The sequence below is a fragment of the Martes martes genome (genome assembly GCF_963455335.1).
Source record: "Martes martes genome assembly, chromosome: 1".
Classification (NCBI taxonomy): domain Eukaryota; kingdom Metazoa; phylum Chordata; class Mammalia; order Carnivora; family Mustelidae; genus Martes; species Martes martes.
The window spans coordinates 177,338,009-177,356,770 of NC_137888.1; the positions used below are offsets into that span (position 1 = coordinate 177,338,009).

At 42.2% G+C, this 18,762-nt stretch overlaps 1 protein-coding gene across 1 annotated transcript in view; it reads left to right on the plus strand.

The window, feature by feature from the left end:
* PDZRN3 (PDZ domain containing ring finger 3) overlaps positions 1–18,762 on the plus strand; it is a 241,238-nt gene that overhangs the window by 21,385 nt on the left and 201,091 nt on the right. Inside the window, exon 3 of the mRNA XM_080828836.1 lies at positions 1,300–1,407. Within this exon, the coding sequence (XP_080684962.1) occupies positions 1,300–1,407 (108 nt within the window). The remainder of the gene's footprint in view (positions 1–1,299; positions 1,408–18,762) is intronic.

Genomic DNA, 18,762 nt, shown 5'->3' on the forward strand with positions numbered 1-18,762 from the left:
GGCTCAGTGGGTTAAAGCCTCTGCCTTCAGCTCAGGTCATGATCCCAGGATCCTGGGATCAAGCCCCGCATCAGGCTCTCTGCTCAGTGGAGAGCCTGCTTCCTCCTCTCTCTCTCTCTCTCTCTGCCTCTCAGCCTACTTGTGATCTCTGTCAAAAAAAAAAAATTTATATTTTCATAGTTACTTCTTAGCAAATGGAATTTATATGTATTTCTATGTACAGAAATTACTGTTAAGATAGATCTTCTTATGGCATTAATGGTGAAGAATTTACTATGATCGTAGGATTTGGAGTTTTTGTGGAAGATCCTGAAATTACTTTTCAAATGCTTTTGTTTGGCAACAATACATACTTGTGTCATTTAACTTACAAATCCATCTGTTCATCACTAGAAACTTAATCCACACACTTGGAGAGAATTCATCCCAGTGCTGTTTGGAAAGAAGTTCATGAACAAGCTGTGAGGGTTTTTTTTATGGGTTTGTTGGACCTTTTGATTTTAAATAAAGGAAGGAGTTTGAGCAGTGAGCCGTTGCCTTTCCCAGAAAGTTTCGGTCCAGACTTTGAAAGATCTAAAGCAATTTGAGATTGGAGATGAGAATTTATTAGGCTTGGGGGGTGGCAGTGAGCTTTTCTGGTGTTAATCTGAACACATATAAAACACGTATTTTCACAGTCAGATTATTGGCTATTTAAAAGTTTTAATAGTACTCTGAGCTGGGGAGGATATGGGAAGATACTCTAATGAGCTATCAGTGCATGATTGGATGTATGTTGCCAAATTTATGTATCCTTGAACCTGATGGTTCCATTACTAGGGATTTGCTCCAGATATGCGATATGTCGTAGTATAGGTAGGAAGGTACTGAAGACAGCATTGTCTCTGGATTTGTAGACTTAAGTGAAAGAGGCAAGGTAAGATGCACAGGGTGGGGAGAGCATACTCTGTGCACACACATACCATCTGTGTGCATGAGAAAGGAACAGAGACATGTTTAGGAAAGTGATCTATGAAAAATGTTTCACAAAGGATAAGTAAACTGCAGATAAGAGCTACATGGGGAAAAGGACCCTAGATAGAGGGTGGCAGTGGCTTCTTTTAAATACCTTTTTGTATGGTTTGAGGTATTTTACCATGTGTATATGTTAATTTTAGATCGAAACAGAAATTAAGGGTAACAGATGGGCCTTCACCCCCTTTTGACATGAGCAAGAGTCCATTGCAGTGTACGAGTGTAAGCTTTATTTTCATGACCAAGTTAATGCCTAGCATTCATGTGTGTTTTTTTAACCCACAGGACAACCAAGATGGATCATCCACTGAAGGAATCTTTGTATCCAAAATAGTTGACAGCGGGCCGGCAGCCAAGGACGGAGGCCTGCAAATTCATGACAGGATTATTGAGGTATGTGAACGCTGGCTAGTGTCTTTTAATAGGCCGAATGCCATCGCATCTTCGTCTCGTTGGGTGCAAGATGTTTGGTCAGGGAGGGAGGCCTAAGCTTGTGGATGGCTGGGCAGGAGAACTTTCCCGTTGTGTGGGACGATGGAGAGCGCTGATTGCCTTGGTGTTAAGTTTTTGTTTATGTTAAATATAGAGAAGCCAGATTATGAGTGGCATGTTCACAATTTGGCTGTCTTCCCGCGGCCTCACATCTGTTTTGTATGCTTCAGTTAGAGCTCTGTACGAAAGCCGTTGGAGAGTTGTGTGTTAGTTAGAACCAGATGAACAAACCTCTGTTGGGCACATTGTGTCGGCGTTCGCGTCGTTTACCAGGCAAAAACCGGGGCTGCTCTGGAGGTCTGCTCGTGTCTTCCTGGCTCATGGCACGCAGTTGTTGCTAGAGATGCACTGTTCTCTGTGTTGGGTTTGTCTGTCATGTGGTGTACAAGGTGACTGTCTGGGGATGTGTAGGCAGAGATCGACGGTCAGGATCATCACTCCCATCGTCCCGAATTCTTTATTTTCAGGTCTTCGTGGAGCATTTTAAGCCTTTATAGAGCAGGTTCATGGATTTGCTCTGCGGGAGGAAGACCTCTTGCCTCACCACCCAGTGCACTGGGATAAGGTCACACAGTGTCCTCGGATGCCCCAGGTTGCCCAAAGGGCAAGAATTATTCGTTGCCTCCTGGTATGGGCTCTTGGTGCAAAGTTGGACACAACGGGCTATTTTTTGCCGACCATTTTGACTGCTCTTTTGATGGGTTGGTACATGGGTAAGTTGTCAGGTCTCCTGTGAGGAAGAAATAAGATAGGAGAGTGCAGAATGGTATGTTGAATCCCACAAGAAAGGCCCCCCCGGGCCATAGCCATGACATGGCACATTAGACGGGGAACCGGAAAAACCGCCCCGACGCTGCTGACGCTGGTTCCAAACACATTGGCGAGGCGTCTGTATATCTTGAGTGTTTTCGTGGTCTGTTTCCAAACCTTGGACCGAGTGGGAACTCGGACTGTGAGATAAGCTATAAGCGAAGTTCACATAAGCCACTGGAGTTTGGCCACATGCTTCTCCCGGGGAAGGGAGCCTGGAAGACAGAGAACAAAGTCTCGCCTTCCCAGTCTTGTTTGGATGAATTCCATGATGTGCAAAGCAGTACACTTGAGGATCATTTATATCCTCGGGAAAACATACAGTTCAACCTCACAGGGAACGCACACTGAACATGTTAGGGTCTAAGACTCGTTCTTCTGAGGGAGCAGGTATGTTGTGGTAACGGACATATGAAAAGGATACTTGATTTTGTTTTCAGGACATTTAATATTGTTACATCCCCATTGACTTTTCAAAGCATTCTGAAACTTGGAGCTCTTTCTACTGCCTGTTTTAGGGTCCCTCTTTGTACTTCCCAGGTCGGGGGAGTGGATTTTCCGTAACAGGAATTTGCTTGTGCAAGAGCACTTTCTTAAGAGCTCAAAGGCATACTTACTTTTCTTTTCTTTCTTTTTTTTTTTTTTTTTTAAAGAGAATACATTTTCTGAGGCTATTGTTCAGAAAGATAAGTACAGCTTCCGTTGCCAAGGGTTTGGGGGAACAGCCAGTTTCTCTAAGTAATGGAATTTCATTGCTCTTATGTTTTGCAAATGAGAAATCTACAGCTGGGCAGGATTTTCTCTTGGCAAAGGGGGGATCCGTATTTGAAATGTGGAGGACGGTTTCTGGTAAGTCACATTCCTCTTTTGGATAGTATGTAAAATATTAATCACGGCCCCGTGTTGAGATGGAAAAGAAGGGTGAGCACAATAGAGCAACAATATATGTGTCACTGCAATTGACACACCGTGCCCTTCTCGGTTAAATCCTGATCTTTTTTGACAGGATACAGTGATTCCCATGACTGAAAAATATATACTCTGGTTCACCTCGTCTCTGTCGGAGCTCATTACCGGGCATGAATCTGATTATTTTAAGTGTGCCTGTGTTTCATCACAAAGGAGAGTTAGGCACTTTCTAGTTTTCCACCATATTTCTTCCTTTTCAGGGGAGTGGGCAGACAACCGCCAGATCTCCACCGTAAGAACCTTTATTTTTGCAGGAGGGTGCTTTTATCTTAAACCAACAGAGACTCACTGAGTCTGGCCCTTAGTGCAGCATCTTTAGCAGTTCCTCTGGTCCTACTCCTCTCTGTCCCGTGAGACTGGAGTGGTGGTCCCCTCCACCCCCATCTCAGAGGCAGGCGCACTCCCCCTTTTTTTTTTTTTTTTAATGACAATTATTTTCTCAGGGCCACCCATCCTGCAATGAAATGAAATTTGTAAGTAATATTTACATATACACACACACCTAATTGTAAGCTCTCTATTGGCCATAATAGAAAAATAAAAGGAAGGTAATTGATAATAAAATATGTCATCAGGATGTAAACGGATGGGCACAGCGACGTTGGAAGACCCCATGATGCTGCAGGTGCTTGTGCCTCCTTGTAGACTCAACATGAGGTCCCTGCTGTCAGGGATGCCAGTGTGGGCAGGTGGTGCTGGGGACTCCGGCGCTTGGAGCCCTGGGGTCATGTGATTTGGTTTCCTGCACTGGTGAGCAGGCTGTGGTTAAGTTTTGGCACCGCGAAGTACAGTCTTCTTGTGATTTGCCCACCTCTGTGTTTGTGTGTGTGTGTATTTTTAAAATTGTGCTAAAATAAAATTGTGCTAAAATATACATAAGATTTAACCATTTTTAATCTTACTTTTCTGTGGCACTAAGTATGTTCACATTGTCATGCAACTGTCACCACCATCCATCTCCAGAACTTTCTCATCTTCCTACAGTGGAGCTGTGCCCATTAACAAACCCCCCACTCTCTCTAGCCCCACCTCTTGGAGGCCACCATTTTGCTTTCTGTTTCTATGCACTTGACCGCTCTAGATACCCTGTGTAAGAGGAATCATACAGTCTTCGTCTTTTTGCGTCTGGCTTATTTCATCCAGCAGGATTCCCCCATCCAGGTTCGTCCATATTGGAAGATGCATCAGAATTGTCTCCTCTTTCAGACTCAGTACTGTCCCACTCTGTGTATAGATGCATGTACTGCATTTTGTTTCTCTCTCTGTCCATTGACAGACACACTTGGTTTACTCCCACCTTTCGACTGTTGTGAATAGTATTGCTGTGAGTAGTGTGTACATTCTGTATATATTTAAACTGGGGGGAAAAAAAAGAAGAAGAACCCTTAGTGTTTAAATGTAACAGAAAGTTAAGTTCTCCACTCAGAAAGCATTTGTTATTTTACCTTCCCGACTGTCTGGCAGGATATGTGGAAGTTGCAGTAGAAACATAATAATTGTGCAGTGCCTGGGACTGTGCGCATTGTGAGACTTCTAGCATCTCTGGTCCCCACCCTGATTATTATGCCCATGAGTGCCCTCACAGATTTCCAGCACGCTCTCAGGACGTGAAGGGGGTACCAGGGAGGATCACTGGATTAGAGATGGATCTAAGTCCAACACTTAGGGTGTAAGGTGGGCTACTCAGAGCAGAGTTGTCAGCATTACCCTGTTCCGGCCTGACTGCTTGGATTCCATCTCTGGGGGCTCTAAAGGCCTGATAAGAAAGGCTGAGCTGGCCCGGGCTAGAAATCTTGGGCCCCTCAGATGAAGTGTCCTCTCAGCCCACATGGTTGCAACTTTGGAGTATGGCTGATGCTTTCTGTTGACACCTCCTGTCCCCATCTGCCCTGGATAGGGACAGACAAATGGTTGTGCCCACCCGTCCTCACATCTGACACTGAGATATAGCAACTTCTAACTTAGCATTTGTTTCTGATTTTTTTTTTTTTTTTTTTTTTGCATATGTGTCTTCTCCCTGTATATACTAATGAGCTGCCTCAGGCCCTTTTCATAACTTCTGACCTCACCTTTAGTTACATTTACTCAAATCTTATTTAGAAAACTTAATTTAATTTCTCCATTGTACTTTTTGTACTCATTCTAAACCATAAATGCCCCAGTGGTTCTAGTTTTTCTGTCTCAGAGCCTCACCTGCTTTCTGAATTCCCTTTTGAAGGCAAGGCAATTGTCGTATACCTCAGTACCACCAGATTTCTCAGAGGAACTGTGCTTTTCTTCTTTGTAATAGCTTGAAATTGGAAAAAATCTTCCCAGTGCCTCCTGAGTGTGCATTAATCAACATAAACAGGTTTCATCACAAATATAATGCTTGTTTCTGTAACCTTTAGAGTCTAGTCTGGACCAATCACATTTTCCCCAATTCTACTATAAGTGATTTCAAGAAATCAAAAGGTGAAAAAATCACATATAGTTGACATTATTTTCAAAAATCCCTTCGGGATGTCCCATGTGGGCAGCATACATCTCTCCCTAAGTCCATCCAGCTGGTTTCCCCAGCACTGGAGCATACCGCCATCTCCTTGGCTGACTACCATGTGAGGCATTTGACTTTTTATGCAAGTACCGCATTTGGGTGAAATGCTCATGCCAAGAAAAGCACAGAAAAACCAAAGCCTACGAAGAAACTAGCGAATTCACTTGGAGGCATGTGTGATCGATAGGTCCATTTCTTTCCTCACTCAGTTTTTTTTTTAGCCACACGGCTGACCTAGCAGGTACGTGACCTTATGATGTAACTCACTGAAACTCTTAAATCTCCGTAGAGGCCATCCGCAGGATGTGCCTTTTTTTTTTTTTTTTTTTTTTTTGCCAATTTTCAGGTTTCTGAAGTTGGAGAACTGAGCTCATGGCTGCATTCTACGAGGCTCCCACTTGGTAGTAAGTGTGTTTCTGTAACAGTTGCTGGGTTAAATGGAATGTCCTGTTGTTCTCTGAGAGAGCAGATGTGATGGGGTGCAGTGAATGGGTGGGGGGTTGCTGAGAACCATTATTTTGTACAGTCTTCTGTGAAAAGTGTTCTTGGTGGAAGCATTGGGATTTGAAGGCCCAATGTTGTGGTCACGGAGCTGTGAAACCTCAGTGGCTTTGGTGTAAACCAGTTACTCTGTTGTGTTTGCTGTGGGTTTAGTTAGCCTGTCATTGCTGATAAGGCTGGGTTACGGGATTGGCAAGAAAGGTTTAACAGTACCTTCCCTTCCAGAGCCAGACTCCGATAGAACAAAATGAGGTTTCACCATTTGTTACTGTTAGAAGGTACTGTTCTGAGACTGAAAAAAATTGCAAAATGGGCTATGAATTCATCTGATGAAGCATTTATTTAAAAAAAAATAACTTACGTTTAAGATTCTCTTTTTTATCCTACTAACTTTTTTGACGTAATTTCAGACTTGTATAAATGAATTCCTATATCATGTGTATCCAGATTCCCCAAATACTCACATCTGTTACATTGACTTGAATCCTCTTCACTCTTAATTCCTAAAGATATCAGTGTGTGTGTGTTTTAGCAATAAGACATTCTCTTACATAACTGCAGCACATTTATCTAAGCCAGGAAATTACCATTTGTGGGGCTCTGTTATCTACCAAAATAATTCAGATTTCACTGATAATCCCTATGATGTCCGTTACAAGTGAGAGGAAATCTCAGATCGCAGGTTTTATTTAGTTCTTAAGTATCTCTTACTTGATAGCACTTAGTTTCGGTCCTGCATGCTGCTCGTATTTGGAAGAGTACAAACCAGGTCTTTTGAAGTGTGTCTCTCAATTTGGATTTGTCTGTTGCTCAGGAGTGTGGAGTTAGGTGGTACATTTTGAGCGAGGGTACCATGGAAGTGATTGTGTGGCCTTCTCAGCATGCCCTGTTGGGAGTCATGTGATGTCAATTTGTCCCTTCATTGATGACATTAATTTGGACTGCTTGGTCCAAGTTCTATCTGCGAGACTTTTCCACTCACTAACAAGTTAACTTTTTCTTCTTTACGTTGTATCTTATGGGGGAATGTTTTGAGGCCATGTGAATATCCTGCTGTTCCTCAAACTTGAATACACCAGTTTTAGCATCCATTTATGGTTTTTACTTGAATTGATTATTATTAAGATGGTGGACAAATGGTGATTTTCTAACTGCATTCCTCTGTGTTTATTAGTTTGGCGTTCCACTATAAGAAAGGGTATTCTTTCCCTCCTATTTTTATCTCTCTATTTATCTGCATCGATCCATTCTTTTCATCCATCCATCTCAGTATGGACGCATAGACTCTTATAATTTGGTTGTCACGGGGGCCAGTTTTGGCCAGACAGAGCCCTTTAAAAGATGGTACCTATATCTTTTGATGTGTTCCCATCATTTTTTGAGCACTTTCTTTCTTTCTGTTACCACAGGATGTTTCTGGTTCATTCTGTACTTGTCTTGCCCCAGTTGTGGCATCAGCTACTTTTCCAAGTAACTCAGGCTGCATTTGGTGAGGTATAGTGTTTGAAACCATAATGGGGTTTGCTAGGCTGATCATTATGATTGTGGTTTCATTGCTTTTTTAATTAATTTTTTGAGAGAGCGCACATGCACGAGCATGCAAACTGAGGTGGTGGGGCGGGGAGAAGGAGAGAGAGAATCTCAGGGAGACCCCCCGCAGAGTGGGGAGCCCAGTGCAAGGCTCACTCTCATGACCTGGAGATCATGACCAGAGCCGAAACCGAGAGTCAGACACTTAACCAACTGAGCTACTCAGGCCCCCTGGGTTTCATTACTTCTATGCACTCTCAATAGATAGAGCTGGAAAATGTAAATGTGCACATATCAACACACACACATAGTATCATCGTCATCAACATTAATACCTCTGCATTTATTTCTTTATTCATTCTCCTTTATATATTTGAAAACTATGCCTTTATCAGTATCTCTAGTTCCATTCCAAGTCAGCATGGCTAATTCTATTCTTCCTCTTAAATATTTGTAACTCTTAAGAGAGTCCCTTTTGAAGTTGTGATGAATGCACTCTTCCTTTGAATCAAATCTCAGACCTTTGCTTCAGTGTTATCAGTGAATCAAAAATTGTTGATGAAAATTGTTTAACATCTTTCTGTATTATTTTGGTTTGATTTTGGAGGGAAAAAAGGTGCTATAAACTAGATGATTGGGTAATGTATTTTTTTAAGGGTAAGAAAAGCTGAGTATTTCTTGTGTAACTGTATACAGGAAATTGCTACTACTAAACAAGCATAGATAGACATAAGCCCTTTCTGGGCAGTGTTAGAAATAAACACATGAGCTTTTCTTGCTGTCTTCTGCAGTGACTGATACCCACTGACCATGTTCAACAGAGGAGAGCAGGGAATCCTGGGGCAATTATTTTCTTAGAACTAAAACCTATTCATGTCAATTTGAAATTTCTAACTATTGCCTCATTTACCTGAATAATCTGTTTTGATGAAGGAGACTTGGTATCATCCAACCCATATTGCAAAGACTCTTTGTTACCTGCAAAAATAAGCTGGCTTTAGAGACCACTTATTAGTATGGATTACAACTCTCCATTTCCAGAGACAGAGATGAGAGTTTTTTTTTTTACATACCAATTTTGATGGATGGACAGTTTTAAACCCTGGATTACCATGTGGAAAGTTTCCGATGTCATGTCTGGATGGGATGGGGATGAGTGCGGTGATCATTTTTTTTAAGATTTTATTTTTAAGTAATCTCCACACCCAATGTGGGGCTCAAACTTACAACCCCAAAACCAAGAATCACACACACTAATAACTGAGTAGATAGAAGCCCTGAGTGTGGTGGTCATTTAATTATAGTTACCATCAGCACAAGGGATGGCTGGAGGGATGACATCCTGGCTGGGCATTTGCTAGAATGGACCCCCCCTAAGGGACGTTTTTGGAGTGACTGTATTATCATTTGCAAGTCATGACTCTGATTTCATTGGCATTGAATGTAGTCGATTATCATGTATCAGTCTTTTTGGTCTTCACATGTAAAATAAAGCAAACACCTTCATATGTATATATTTTTTCCTTCTCCTGCCTCTGTGTTTAACCATTTTCATCTTACCTTAATGGCCTATACTACAGCAATGGAAGATCCTGGCAAAATGATTTAATGTTCCTCTAAAATGCATCTGGTTCTTTTAGTACTAGAAGGTACATACTGAGGTGGAAAAAGCCCCGAGATTCAGATCAGGACACCCAAGTTCAAGTCCCCACCCAGGTACCTACTCTGTGGTCTCAGTATCCACAATGCTGAGCCTTGACTTCTTCATTTCTAAAGTGGAAGAGCATTACTGGCTCCCTTACCTGTCATACTCTGCAGGTGGATCAAAGAGATAATATAGGTCAGGGATTTTGCTATTAAGTATAAATGTGAAGAACTGGCTTTTTTTTAAATTAAAATTTTAGCATCTGACACAAGAACTTAATACCAAATCTAAGTATAGATGTCAGCAAAACTAATTTTGAGGGGCACCTGGATGGCTCAGTTATTCAGCATCTGCCTTCGGCTCAGGTCATGATCTCAGGGTCCTGGGATCAAGCCCCACATCGGGCTCCCTGCTCAGCGGGGAGCCTGCTTGTCCCTCTCCCACTCCCCCTGCTGTGTTCCCTCTCTCACTGTGTCTCTCTCTGTCAAATAAATACATAAAATCTTTAAAAAATAATAGTTTTTGAGATCTATTTTCCTCTTGTTCTGTGTTTTAGCAAGAATGTAGTGTTGCCGCTGTAGGATTATTGAGAAAACTCTGATCTATTTCAGGGAGTCATCCTTTCCAGAATTAACACTATGACCAGTTAAAGTCAAACATACCACCCTAAATCCCTGCCTTTAAAAAAAATTCTGTATTCATTATTTCTAGAGACTATACTGATGTATTGACTTAGTTATATTTATTAGTGTTGTTGTTATTGTCTTATTATTTTGCTATTAAAACTAGCTTTAAGAAAAAAAAAAAACAGGTTTCAGTGAACATCTTTGTAACAGACATCGTTGTACACTAGCCAGATAAACATACAGATCAAGAATGGGACATATGGCATGATGCAATTTGTGTATTTTAAAGGCATTTATATATATTAGTCTTTTCATAGGAAAAATACTCTGAGCTAATAAACATTTTATAGTTATGACAGTAATTTTGTGGGGTGGGATTATGGGCAGTAAGTTTGAATTTCTGAAGTCACATTTCTGTAATGTTGGAATTCTCCAAAGTGAGTATTATTTTTTATAATCCATAAAAAAGCGAAGGTGAAAAGTGTGATGAGTTAGAAGTTTCTTCTGAGTTTTAAGTGTTACAAGGCTAACTGCTGCTTGTATGTTTCCTTTAAAATGTCAGTTGACATTCTCAGGGTGCCCGGGTGGCTCAGTCGGTTGAGTGTCTAACTCTTGACTCAGGTCGTGATCTCAGGGTCCTGAGATGGAGCCTCACCTTGGGCTCCTCACTCAGTGGGGAGTCTGCTTGAGATTCTCTCTCTCCCTCTCCCCCCAACCCCGTTCTGGTGCTCTTGCTCGCTCGCTCTCTTACCAATATGAGTAAATCTTCAAATAAATAAAAACAAAACATGACTTGACATTCTCATTTCTGAAAGCTCATAGCATCTGCCTCAGGCCTGGAGATGGGTGAGCAGCTAGCTTTAGGCTGAAACTCTGGGAACAGGGCATTGGCTGCCCCTACGCCCCCCCCCATCCCAGCTCAGATGAATCAAAGTTCACTTCCTTTAACACCGTGTAAGGCTCCACAGAAGGTTTCAGTCTATCCCTCATGGCTCTCTCTTAATAAAAAGGCTTAATTGAATCATTTACAAAGCATTTTAAAATTGAGAATAAATCAGAAGGGACTGGTGTCCCCATTAAATTTTTTGGATACAGATTAGGTCAAAAAGGTAAATTTTTGGTCATTTCCCAAGGACAACAAAGCAAAACCACAAACCCTTGACAAAGTTGGCTCAGTGGGTTAAGCCTCTGCCTTTGGCTCAGGTCATGATCTCAGGGTCCTGAGACTCAGCCCCGCATCGGGCTCTCTGCTCAGCGGGGAGCCTGCTACCTCTTCTCTACCTGACTCTCTGCCTATGTGTGATCTCTTTCTCTCTGTCAAATAAATAAAATCTTAAAAAACATTACAGATAAGATGCATTTTTGGGGTGCCCAGGTGGCTCAGTCAGTTGAGTGTCGGACTCTTGATTTCAGCTCAGGTTATGGTCTCAGGGTCCTGGGGTGGGGCCCCCCCACGTAAGTCTCTGTGCTTAGTGGGGAGGCTGCTTGAGATTCTCCTTTCCCTCTCTCTCTGCCCCTCCCCACCACGTGTGCGCTCTCACTCTCTCTCTCTCAAATCCTTTTTTAAAAAATGTATTTTATAGTCACTCATCTTCTTTACACATGGTATCTAGACTCTTACGTTTAAGTATGGGGGTTTTGAGGACAATTTTATTAAAAATTTTTGTTTTTTCTGTCTTTATAAGGCAAAATGAGCATGGTTGTACTGTTAGTGAATTTGAAAGGTATATTGGGATGGTTGGACAAAAGTGGTAAGCTGAAATGTAGGGCATTTGCTTCCTGAGAGGCACTGGGGGACTCTTCAAAGCAACAGTTTGATATCATTTTGGAGACAAAAAGTAAGCACAGTGCCTGTAGATTTAGGGTGCTGTGAACAGGAGGAGGGAGTGTTGAGTTAGAAATTATCAGTGCAGATTGCAAATGAGAAGACTTGGGGCAGTTTGGTGGCTGTGAGCACTGATCTGCCACTTTCACTGGGGATTCTGAATGCGCCAGGTTGGGAAGCAGCAACAGCTCGGCTTCCCCTAATGATGATTAATGGTCCCCAGGAGTCTCACAGGGGAGACCAGCTGGTACAGAGATCGTCTGTCTGCCCTTGCCACACAGTGCCACGGGGCTCCAAGGAGACCTTTGCCTCTTACCCTGTCTTTGTCTGTTTGGATACCCATTTCAACTCCAGAGAGTGTGTCCCACCCCCTTTCTCCTGAGGGTGGCACTCCCTGCTGCCTTTTTGGCTCTTCTGATTCTCTTTATTTCCATCTCTCATCACTTCCTCTTTCTTGCTGGTCCCAGTGAGTCATTTGACAGCTCTCTGGGGTCAGGAGAACTGAAAGCCTCAGCGTGTTGGTTTTACGTTTGCTCTTCCACCTCCCAAAAGAGACATTCCAGCCCATTTTAAAATGTGCCATATATATATACATAATAGTTTTTCAGCATTTGGAAAAACTCTGGGAACAGAATCAATTTTGGCAGTGTCTAATCAAAGAAGGCAGTTCTTACTCTTTTCGTGGAATGATTATTGCTGAGAAATACTACATTTCTGGACACATTGATTTGAGAATTCATTAGCTAGACACTTAAAACTTCTATCCAAAAAGTTACTAGGTGTTTATTTAAACATTTGGGAGGAAAGTAATTATATAGAGTGATCTACTGGTTGTAACTTACTAAAGATCTTCATGTCCTATGAGTTTTGGGGATAATAGTGGAAGAGAAACCACTAGCCAGCATGGTTGCTTTTTGGATGTGCACTGAGTTCTTCCTAACCTGTGAGAGGACAGGATGCTCTCCTTTAGAGAGCTAAAATGTGGTCCCTGGCTCTAGGGCGTTTACTCATGAGACCAGTGTTTGGAGCAGGATGTCTGACACTAGGGTTTTAAGATAGCTGGGGAGTGTCTAGAATGGCTAAGTGTCGCAGACTCTGGAATCGGTTCCACCATTACCTACTGTTGGCCTTGAAAGTAAAACTGCCATTTTTCCAGCCGAAGATGGGTTTATCTGGGAATAGTAGAGAATTCGAATCTGGGGCAAGCAAGCTCTGGAAAAACCATAGGCAAGACCAAAAAGCAAAAGAGAGGAATTCATTTTATGGAATAGGAGGAGGAACTTGGGAAGTGTTGTTTTGAGCTTAAGTCTCTTGTAGAGGGAATCAGGTATTCTGGGTGATGATGGTGTCTTATTGGCTGAGTTGCAGGGGCAGTTTATTTCTTGTAGGAGATATACATATTTTCCTGTTGGGATTCTTCTTATAGAGTTCTGTAACTGACAGTTCTTTTAGTAACTGATATTGGGTAGTACAGCTCTCCCTACCTCTCCCAGCCTCTCCTTCTAGCATCTCAAGTCCACTTTGGTGAGGTTTCCCTATATCAATTTTCACACTACCCTCGTGACCTTGGGCAAGCTCATTCCTGGCACTGCTTTTTTCTGTTAGATGTGGACACAGTTACGGATATTATAAGGTTGCTGTAATAAAGAAAATAATGTATGTGTCTGAATACTGTAAATTTGGCCCGAGAATAAACACTTGCCAGGTGGTTCGCTTTGCCGGGTTCTTTCCTGTAGCTCTGTAGAGGCTGGCCTAGAGGGACCTATCAGTGAGCGCGTGCTTTGATGATGATGGTTCTATGGCATAGTTTTGTGACCCTGAAATTACAGTTGTGAGTAGATCATTTTAACTTGTTTTAGAGTTCTTTTTTAAATTAGTGACCCTTTGAATCTGGATTGAGAAAGAGCTGTCACTTCCTAAGGCTATAGAAATCACAATAATTGATCAATCAAAAATAATTCTTAATTTACATCATAGTGTGAACAACATGGTAATTCATTGCATATGTGCTGACTCCAGTGTTCTAAAAATACTGTAAAACAATTGCATGGTTAAGATCAGCTATTTTTAAAATGCCAGAAGAGAATAAGATTTCCATTTTTATATTGACTCATGAAGAATATTGGGAATTTCTTAAAATCGTGAAGAGTTTCTTTGACTACATCTTCCTTTAAGATTGCAAGTTACGTTTAATTGCTTTTTATGTCTTCATACTAATGCAATGCACCAATGTAAAAATATTGGAAAATGCAGTCAAGTGTAGAGATGATACTAGAAACTCTTACTGAAGGCAAGCATGATCCTGACCAAAAAAGAGGAACAGATACAACTATCTGAGTGCTGGAATCCGATGGGGCATGGAAATTAATCATATTGCGTATAGAGCACATATTTATGACTTGTTCTAAACTCTAAAATGAAATGGGAGGAGCTCAAATAAAATAGGATTAAGTATGATTTTGTTATGGCATTGTGAATGGATTTCTAATACGTGGTATCAGTCTTGGAACTATCTAAGAGAGCATGCTTGTAAGAACCTGGGGTGAGTATCCATGTGTGATGCTGACTTGGAACAGAATTACTGGTGATAAAGGAATTGTAGAGGAGCAGGAGTCAAGCAAGAAAAAAGTATTACATCATATTCTTCTTGAAAGCCCTTAATACTATCCAGGGAGTAACATCTTAATTTTCTTCGGTGATTAAAAGGTGAGTTTGAAAGCTGGAAAGAACTACTTTATCCCTCCTTTCTAAAGGACTAGTGATAATGGTTACAAAGCTGGTGCTGTTTTAAATGTCTCTGTTTGGCTGCCCTGATCAGCATCTTGGTATGCTGAGAACTAATTCCCTTTGGTGTCTGAACCAGCAGAGGGAAAGTGATCGCACAGAGGGAGGATATTAAATGCTGAGTTTGGTGGAATCATTTTCAGAGCTGTGTTGCCTCAGCCTTGGTGTTGGAGTTTTAATGAAGTTCTAAACGATGCTTTAACTTACATTATTAGCCAAAGTCCTTTAACTTACTGCATTTTGACAAATAAGACTTTTTAGATTGCCTAAAGGACTTATACAATAATAGGTTTTACCTATATGTATGTATAGGACTGTATGGATGAGTGTATGAATCTGTGGATGAAGGTGTGTGTGTGCCTGAATGCGTAAGCACTTCCTTAATTTCACACGGGTCACTTGTGAGATTTTGCTTTTCTTTTGTTTGAATCACTCCTTGGAGACCCAAGACCAGTTGAAAGGAGTTCTAAGCTGTTTTTTAATACAATTCCTGTTTAGTAAACTTTGTTTCTACTTTGTAAGAAATGAAGGGGGAATCCAGTGGGCAGACAGTATTATGTAGAGGCAAAAAAATCTTTGTTTTGCCAGAGTGTCTTAATTACCTACGAACTCTACTCATAAGTAAATGTAGGTTACTCTTCCGGATACACTCAATCTTATAAGTGAAATGTGGCAGGTCTCAGCTGCTAAAGTCCTTAGATTTAATAGTACATACAGGGAATTATACTAATTCAGAGAGAAGAGGACAAGAAAGTAGTGGTTACTTCTTTTGAAATCTTTCCCTTTCCCCTTTAGTTTTTTTGACAGTTAAGTACATAGACGTGTCTGTTCTTTTTTGCCGTAATTAGAATATTAAAGACATTCAGTGTGAGCTGTTGGTAGCCTGATCCTAGTTTGAAGTGAACTTGTAAAACTTGAAACAGAGATTTAAGGAGAGAAAAATCTGGTAAGCTTCCTTTCCTTCCAAATCCATTTATTCCAGTTGCGATTAAGCGTGATGCATGGGAGAGATACAAGCCAGAGGGTATAAAAACAAAGTCCTCTGACTTCCCTGAAGCACCAGCCATTAAACTTTTATACAAATATGCAAGCAAGGAAGTTAGTCCTTGTGATGTACCGTGGAGTGGGAGAGAGATTCTTCGCTCATCCGCAGAAAATCAGAGCAGTGTATGGTCCGTTGAGCCTGCTCCGCATTTCATGCTGATCAGCACCCGAAGCAAGAGTTTCTCAAACTGTAGTCATCTACCACCTGCTCAGTTTTTGCCCTCTATGCACCACCTGTTTTTGTTAAATACTTAACATTTTTCTGAAAGCAACAGACATTTGCGTAACTTAAATTTACTCTGAAAGGAAACTGTGCCATGATTGTGGAAAGTCATTTTCGGGTGCTGTAAAGATAGCAGTAAAAATAAAAACAATAGAAGGGTAGAGTTGGTGAATTTCAGCTTATACTTTTGCTGGCTGATCACAGTTCATGAGCCTTGCTTTCTCTTTGAGAATGGAATTATTCTATGGGATTCCTCAGGATGATGATGGGGAGCAAGCCCTGGGAGAGACCTGGGGTGCTGGTCCCACTGGAGTCTTCATCTGAGTCTCGGTTAATGAGGGTACACATGCTGCAAAAATGCCTCAGGATATTCACTTCCGGTTTGTTCACTCCCTGTGTGTATGTTACACCTAGACAGTTGTATTTCTAAAAATGTTATGAACACTTAGGCCCCAGATGAGTCTGTCCCCTAGGTGGAGGCACATCGGCCGGAGGTGAACAACAGAACGGTTTGCTTGTGATGTCAGTGCAGGTCTTTGAATAGTATAGTCCCAAGAACCACCCACAGTCGTGTCACCTGCCCCCGACTTCATATGGCCTAAGTAGGCAGGAGCCAGTCTGAGCTGACCGCTTTGTGTAGCTGCTGAAGTGTGTTTGGTTGAGCAATGAGGAGCTTTTGGAGACCAGAGTGCACCACGGAGAACGATGATGCCATCACTGGCAAAGAATCTCTGAGGCAAAAAGGTATATATTAGTGTCATAGGGCCCAACCCAGGGAATCCACTTTGGATCAACTTTTATTTGGATTTATACATTTTCTGAAAAACTCTGCTATCATTATACATTCTAATTCCAGCTCTCTGTAGTGTGCTCATTTGTCGATTGGGGCAACTCAGACGTGGAAGAACTGTAAGAGCCCTGGAATGAATACGTCATGGGGATAAAAGGATAGAAGGGGCGCCTGAGGGGCTCAGTTGGCTAAGCACCTGACTCTTGGTTTCAGCTCAGGTCATAGTCTCAGGGTCATGAGATCGAGCCCCGCGTCAGGCTCCACGCTCAGCGTGGACTCTGCCAGGGGTTCTCTCTCCTTCTCCCTCTGCCCTGCCCTTCTGCTCTCTCTCTCTCTCTCTCTCTCTTTCCAAAATAAATCTTTAGGATAAAAGGGTAGAGTGTAGGAAGTACAGTCCGTGGTCTTGACACAGGGTTGTGTGGTGGCAGGGTGGCTGCCCTCGTGGGGGGCCAGCATCATGTACAGACTCGTCAGAGAATCCCTGTCTTGTAAACCTGCAACTAATGTAACAATTTAAAGAAAAAAAAACAAACCTGCTGGAACAGCTCCTTGTGCTAGACTGCTTTTCCAGAGACCTACGATCTGAAATAGACTTTATGTGCAAGCCAGGGGAGTGCTCACAAATGGGACTGGGTCCTGGTTCCACGTACAAAAATTGAACAAGTGTTGAGGAGAGAGACTGACCCTCGCTGCACGCAGCAGTCTGGTATTTCTATTTCATTCTTTTCTTTTTTTAAGGCTCGTTGCCGCCCCCTGAGTTGATTTCATGACTCACTAAAAGGCAGTGGCCAGCAGTTCCAAAGCATTCTGCATGGGAGGACAGAGCTGAGCCTTCTGTGTTGACAGCAGGTGTCTTTTTCAGACACTATACTCTGGAGTGTGTCACATTTGCTAAAGGCCTAAGCCCCAGCATCTTGCCGAAAGAATGGGGTCAAATATAATACTAGAATATGACTTGTCTTTGCAAAAATAAGTCCCGTTACCTGTCCGTTTTCCACTTAGGAACTTCTTACCCGAGGCCAAGTTCACGGGCTCCACATGTTACCAGCAGATGGATGGTATTAGTTAGTGCCCACTTGGGTCATAATGGACTTGCCACAAAGGGACCTCAGCTAAGCCTTCGGAAGCCTAACTTGTGTCTAAGAGTGGGGCTTTCATGTGCAGGGGCATTTGTCACTGCCTAATGTTTGATGTGGCCACTCTGCATGGCATGTGTTGCCATTGCCTCCCAGGATCTGTGGGGAAGTCTGTAAGGTGTACCTAGGTGGGCTCCTGAATCCAGCATCTGTTTGTACTGGTGAGATGTCCCTGTGAGACTTGCGGTTCATTAAGAAGGGACCAAGGAGGGTCCTGTATGATTACAAGCTCCTGAGAGTTAGGGACACATCGCTTGGGCTGTGTATTTGCCATGCTCCTGGGTCCTCGCACTGTGCTGCTGGAGAGGATTTGATCTGTAAGTGTCTGTTGCCGGGCTTGGAAATAGATGTTCAAGTCACGTGATCACCTTCTGAGGGTGAAACTGCAATGGGAGGTCTAACATTAGCAGCATTAGAGGCAGGTGACAGTATGTCACGAGGTCTTGGGGACATCCGATACTTCCACACCGCCTCCTGCAGACAGGTGGAATCTACCAGCTGTCCGTCCAGGAATAGCAGTGGCTTAAAATAGACCTCATTCCCAGTGCCGGGGGCAGATTTAGGAGTAGGGAGTTCCTTTATTTGGAAGCAAGGGATTAAATTGGCCTGCTGGAGAAAAGTCATGAGCAAACCCTGTTCTTGATCTTTCTTTAAAAAAAAAAAAAAAAAAGATAATGGTTCCATAAGAGAATCAAGAGTTCAATTTTTGATAAACCATGTTAGGTTTTACAATCTTAAGAAAAATCTTTGTGGCATTTATGAATTCTAATGTTTATATTTTAAGTAAGCATTTTTCTTAGTCATGTTTAGCAGTAAGATTTTTTTTTTTTTTAAGCA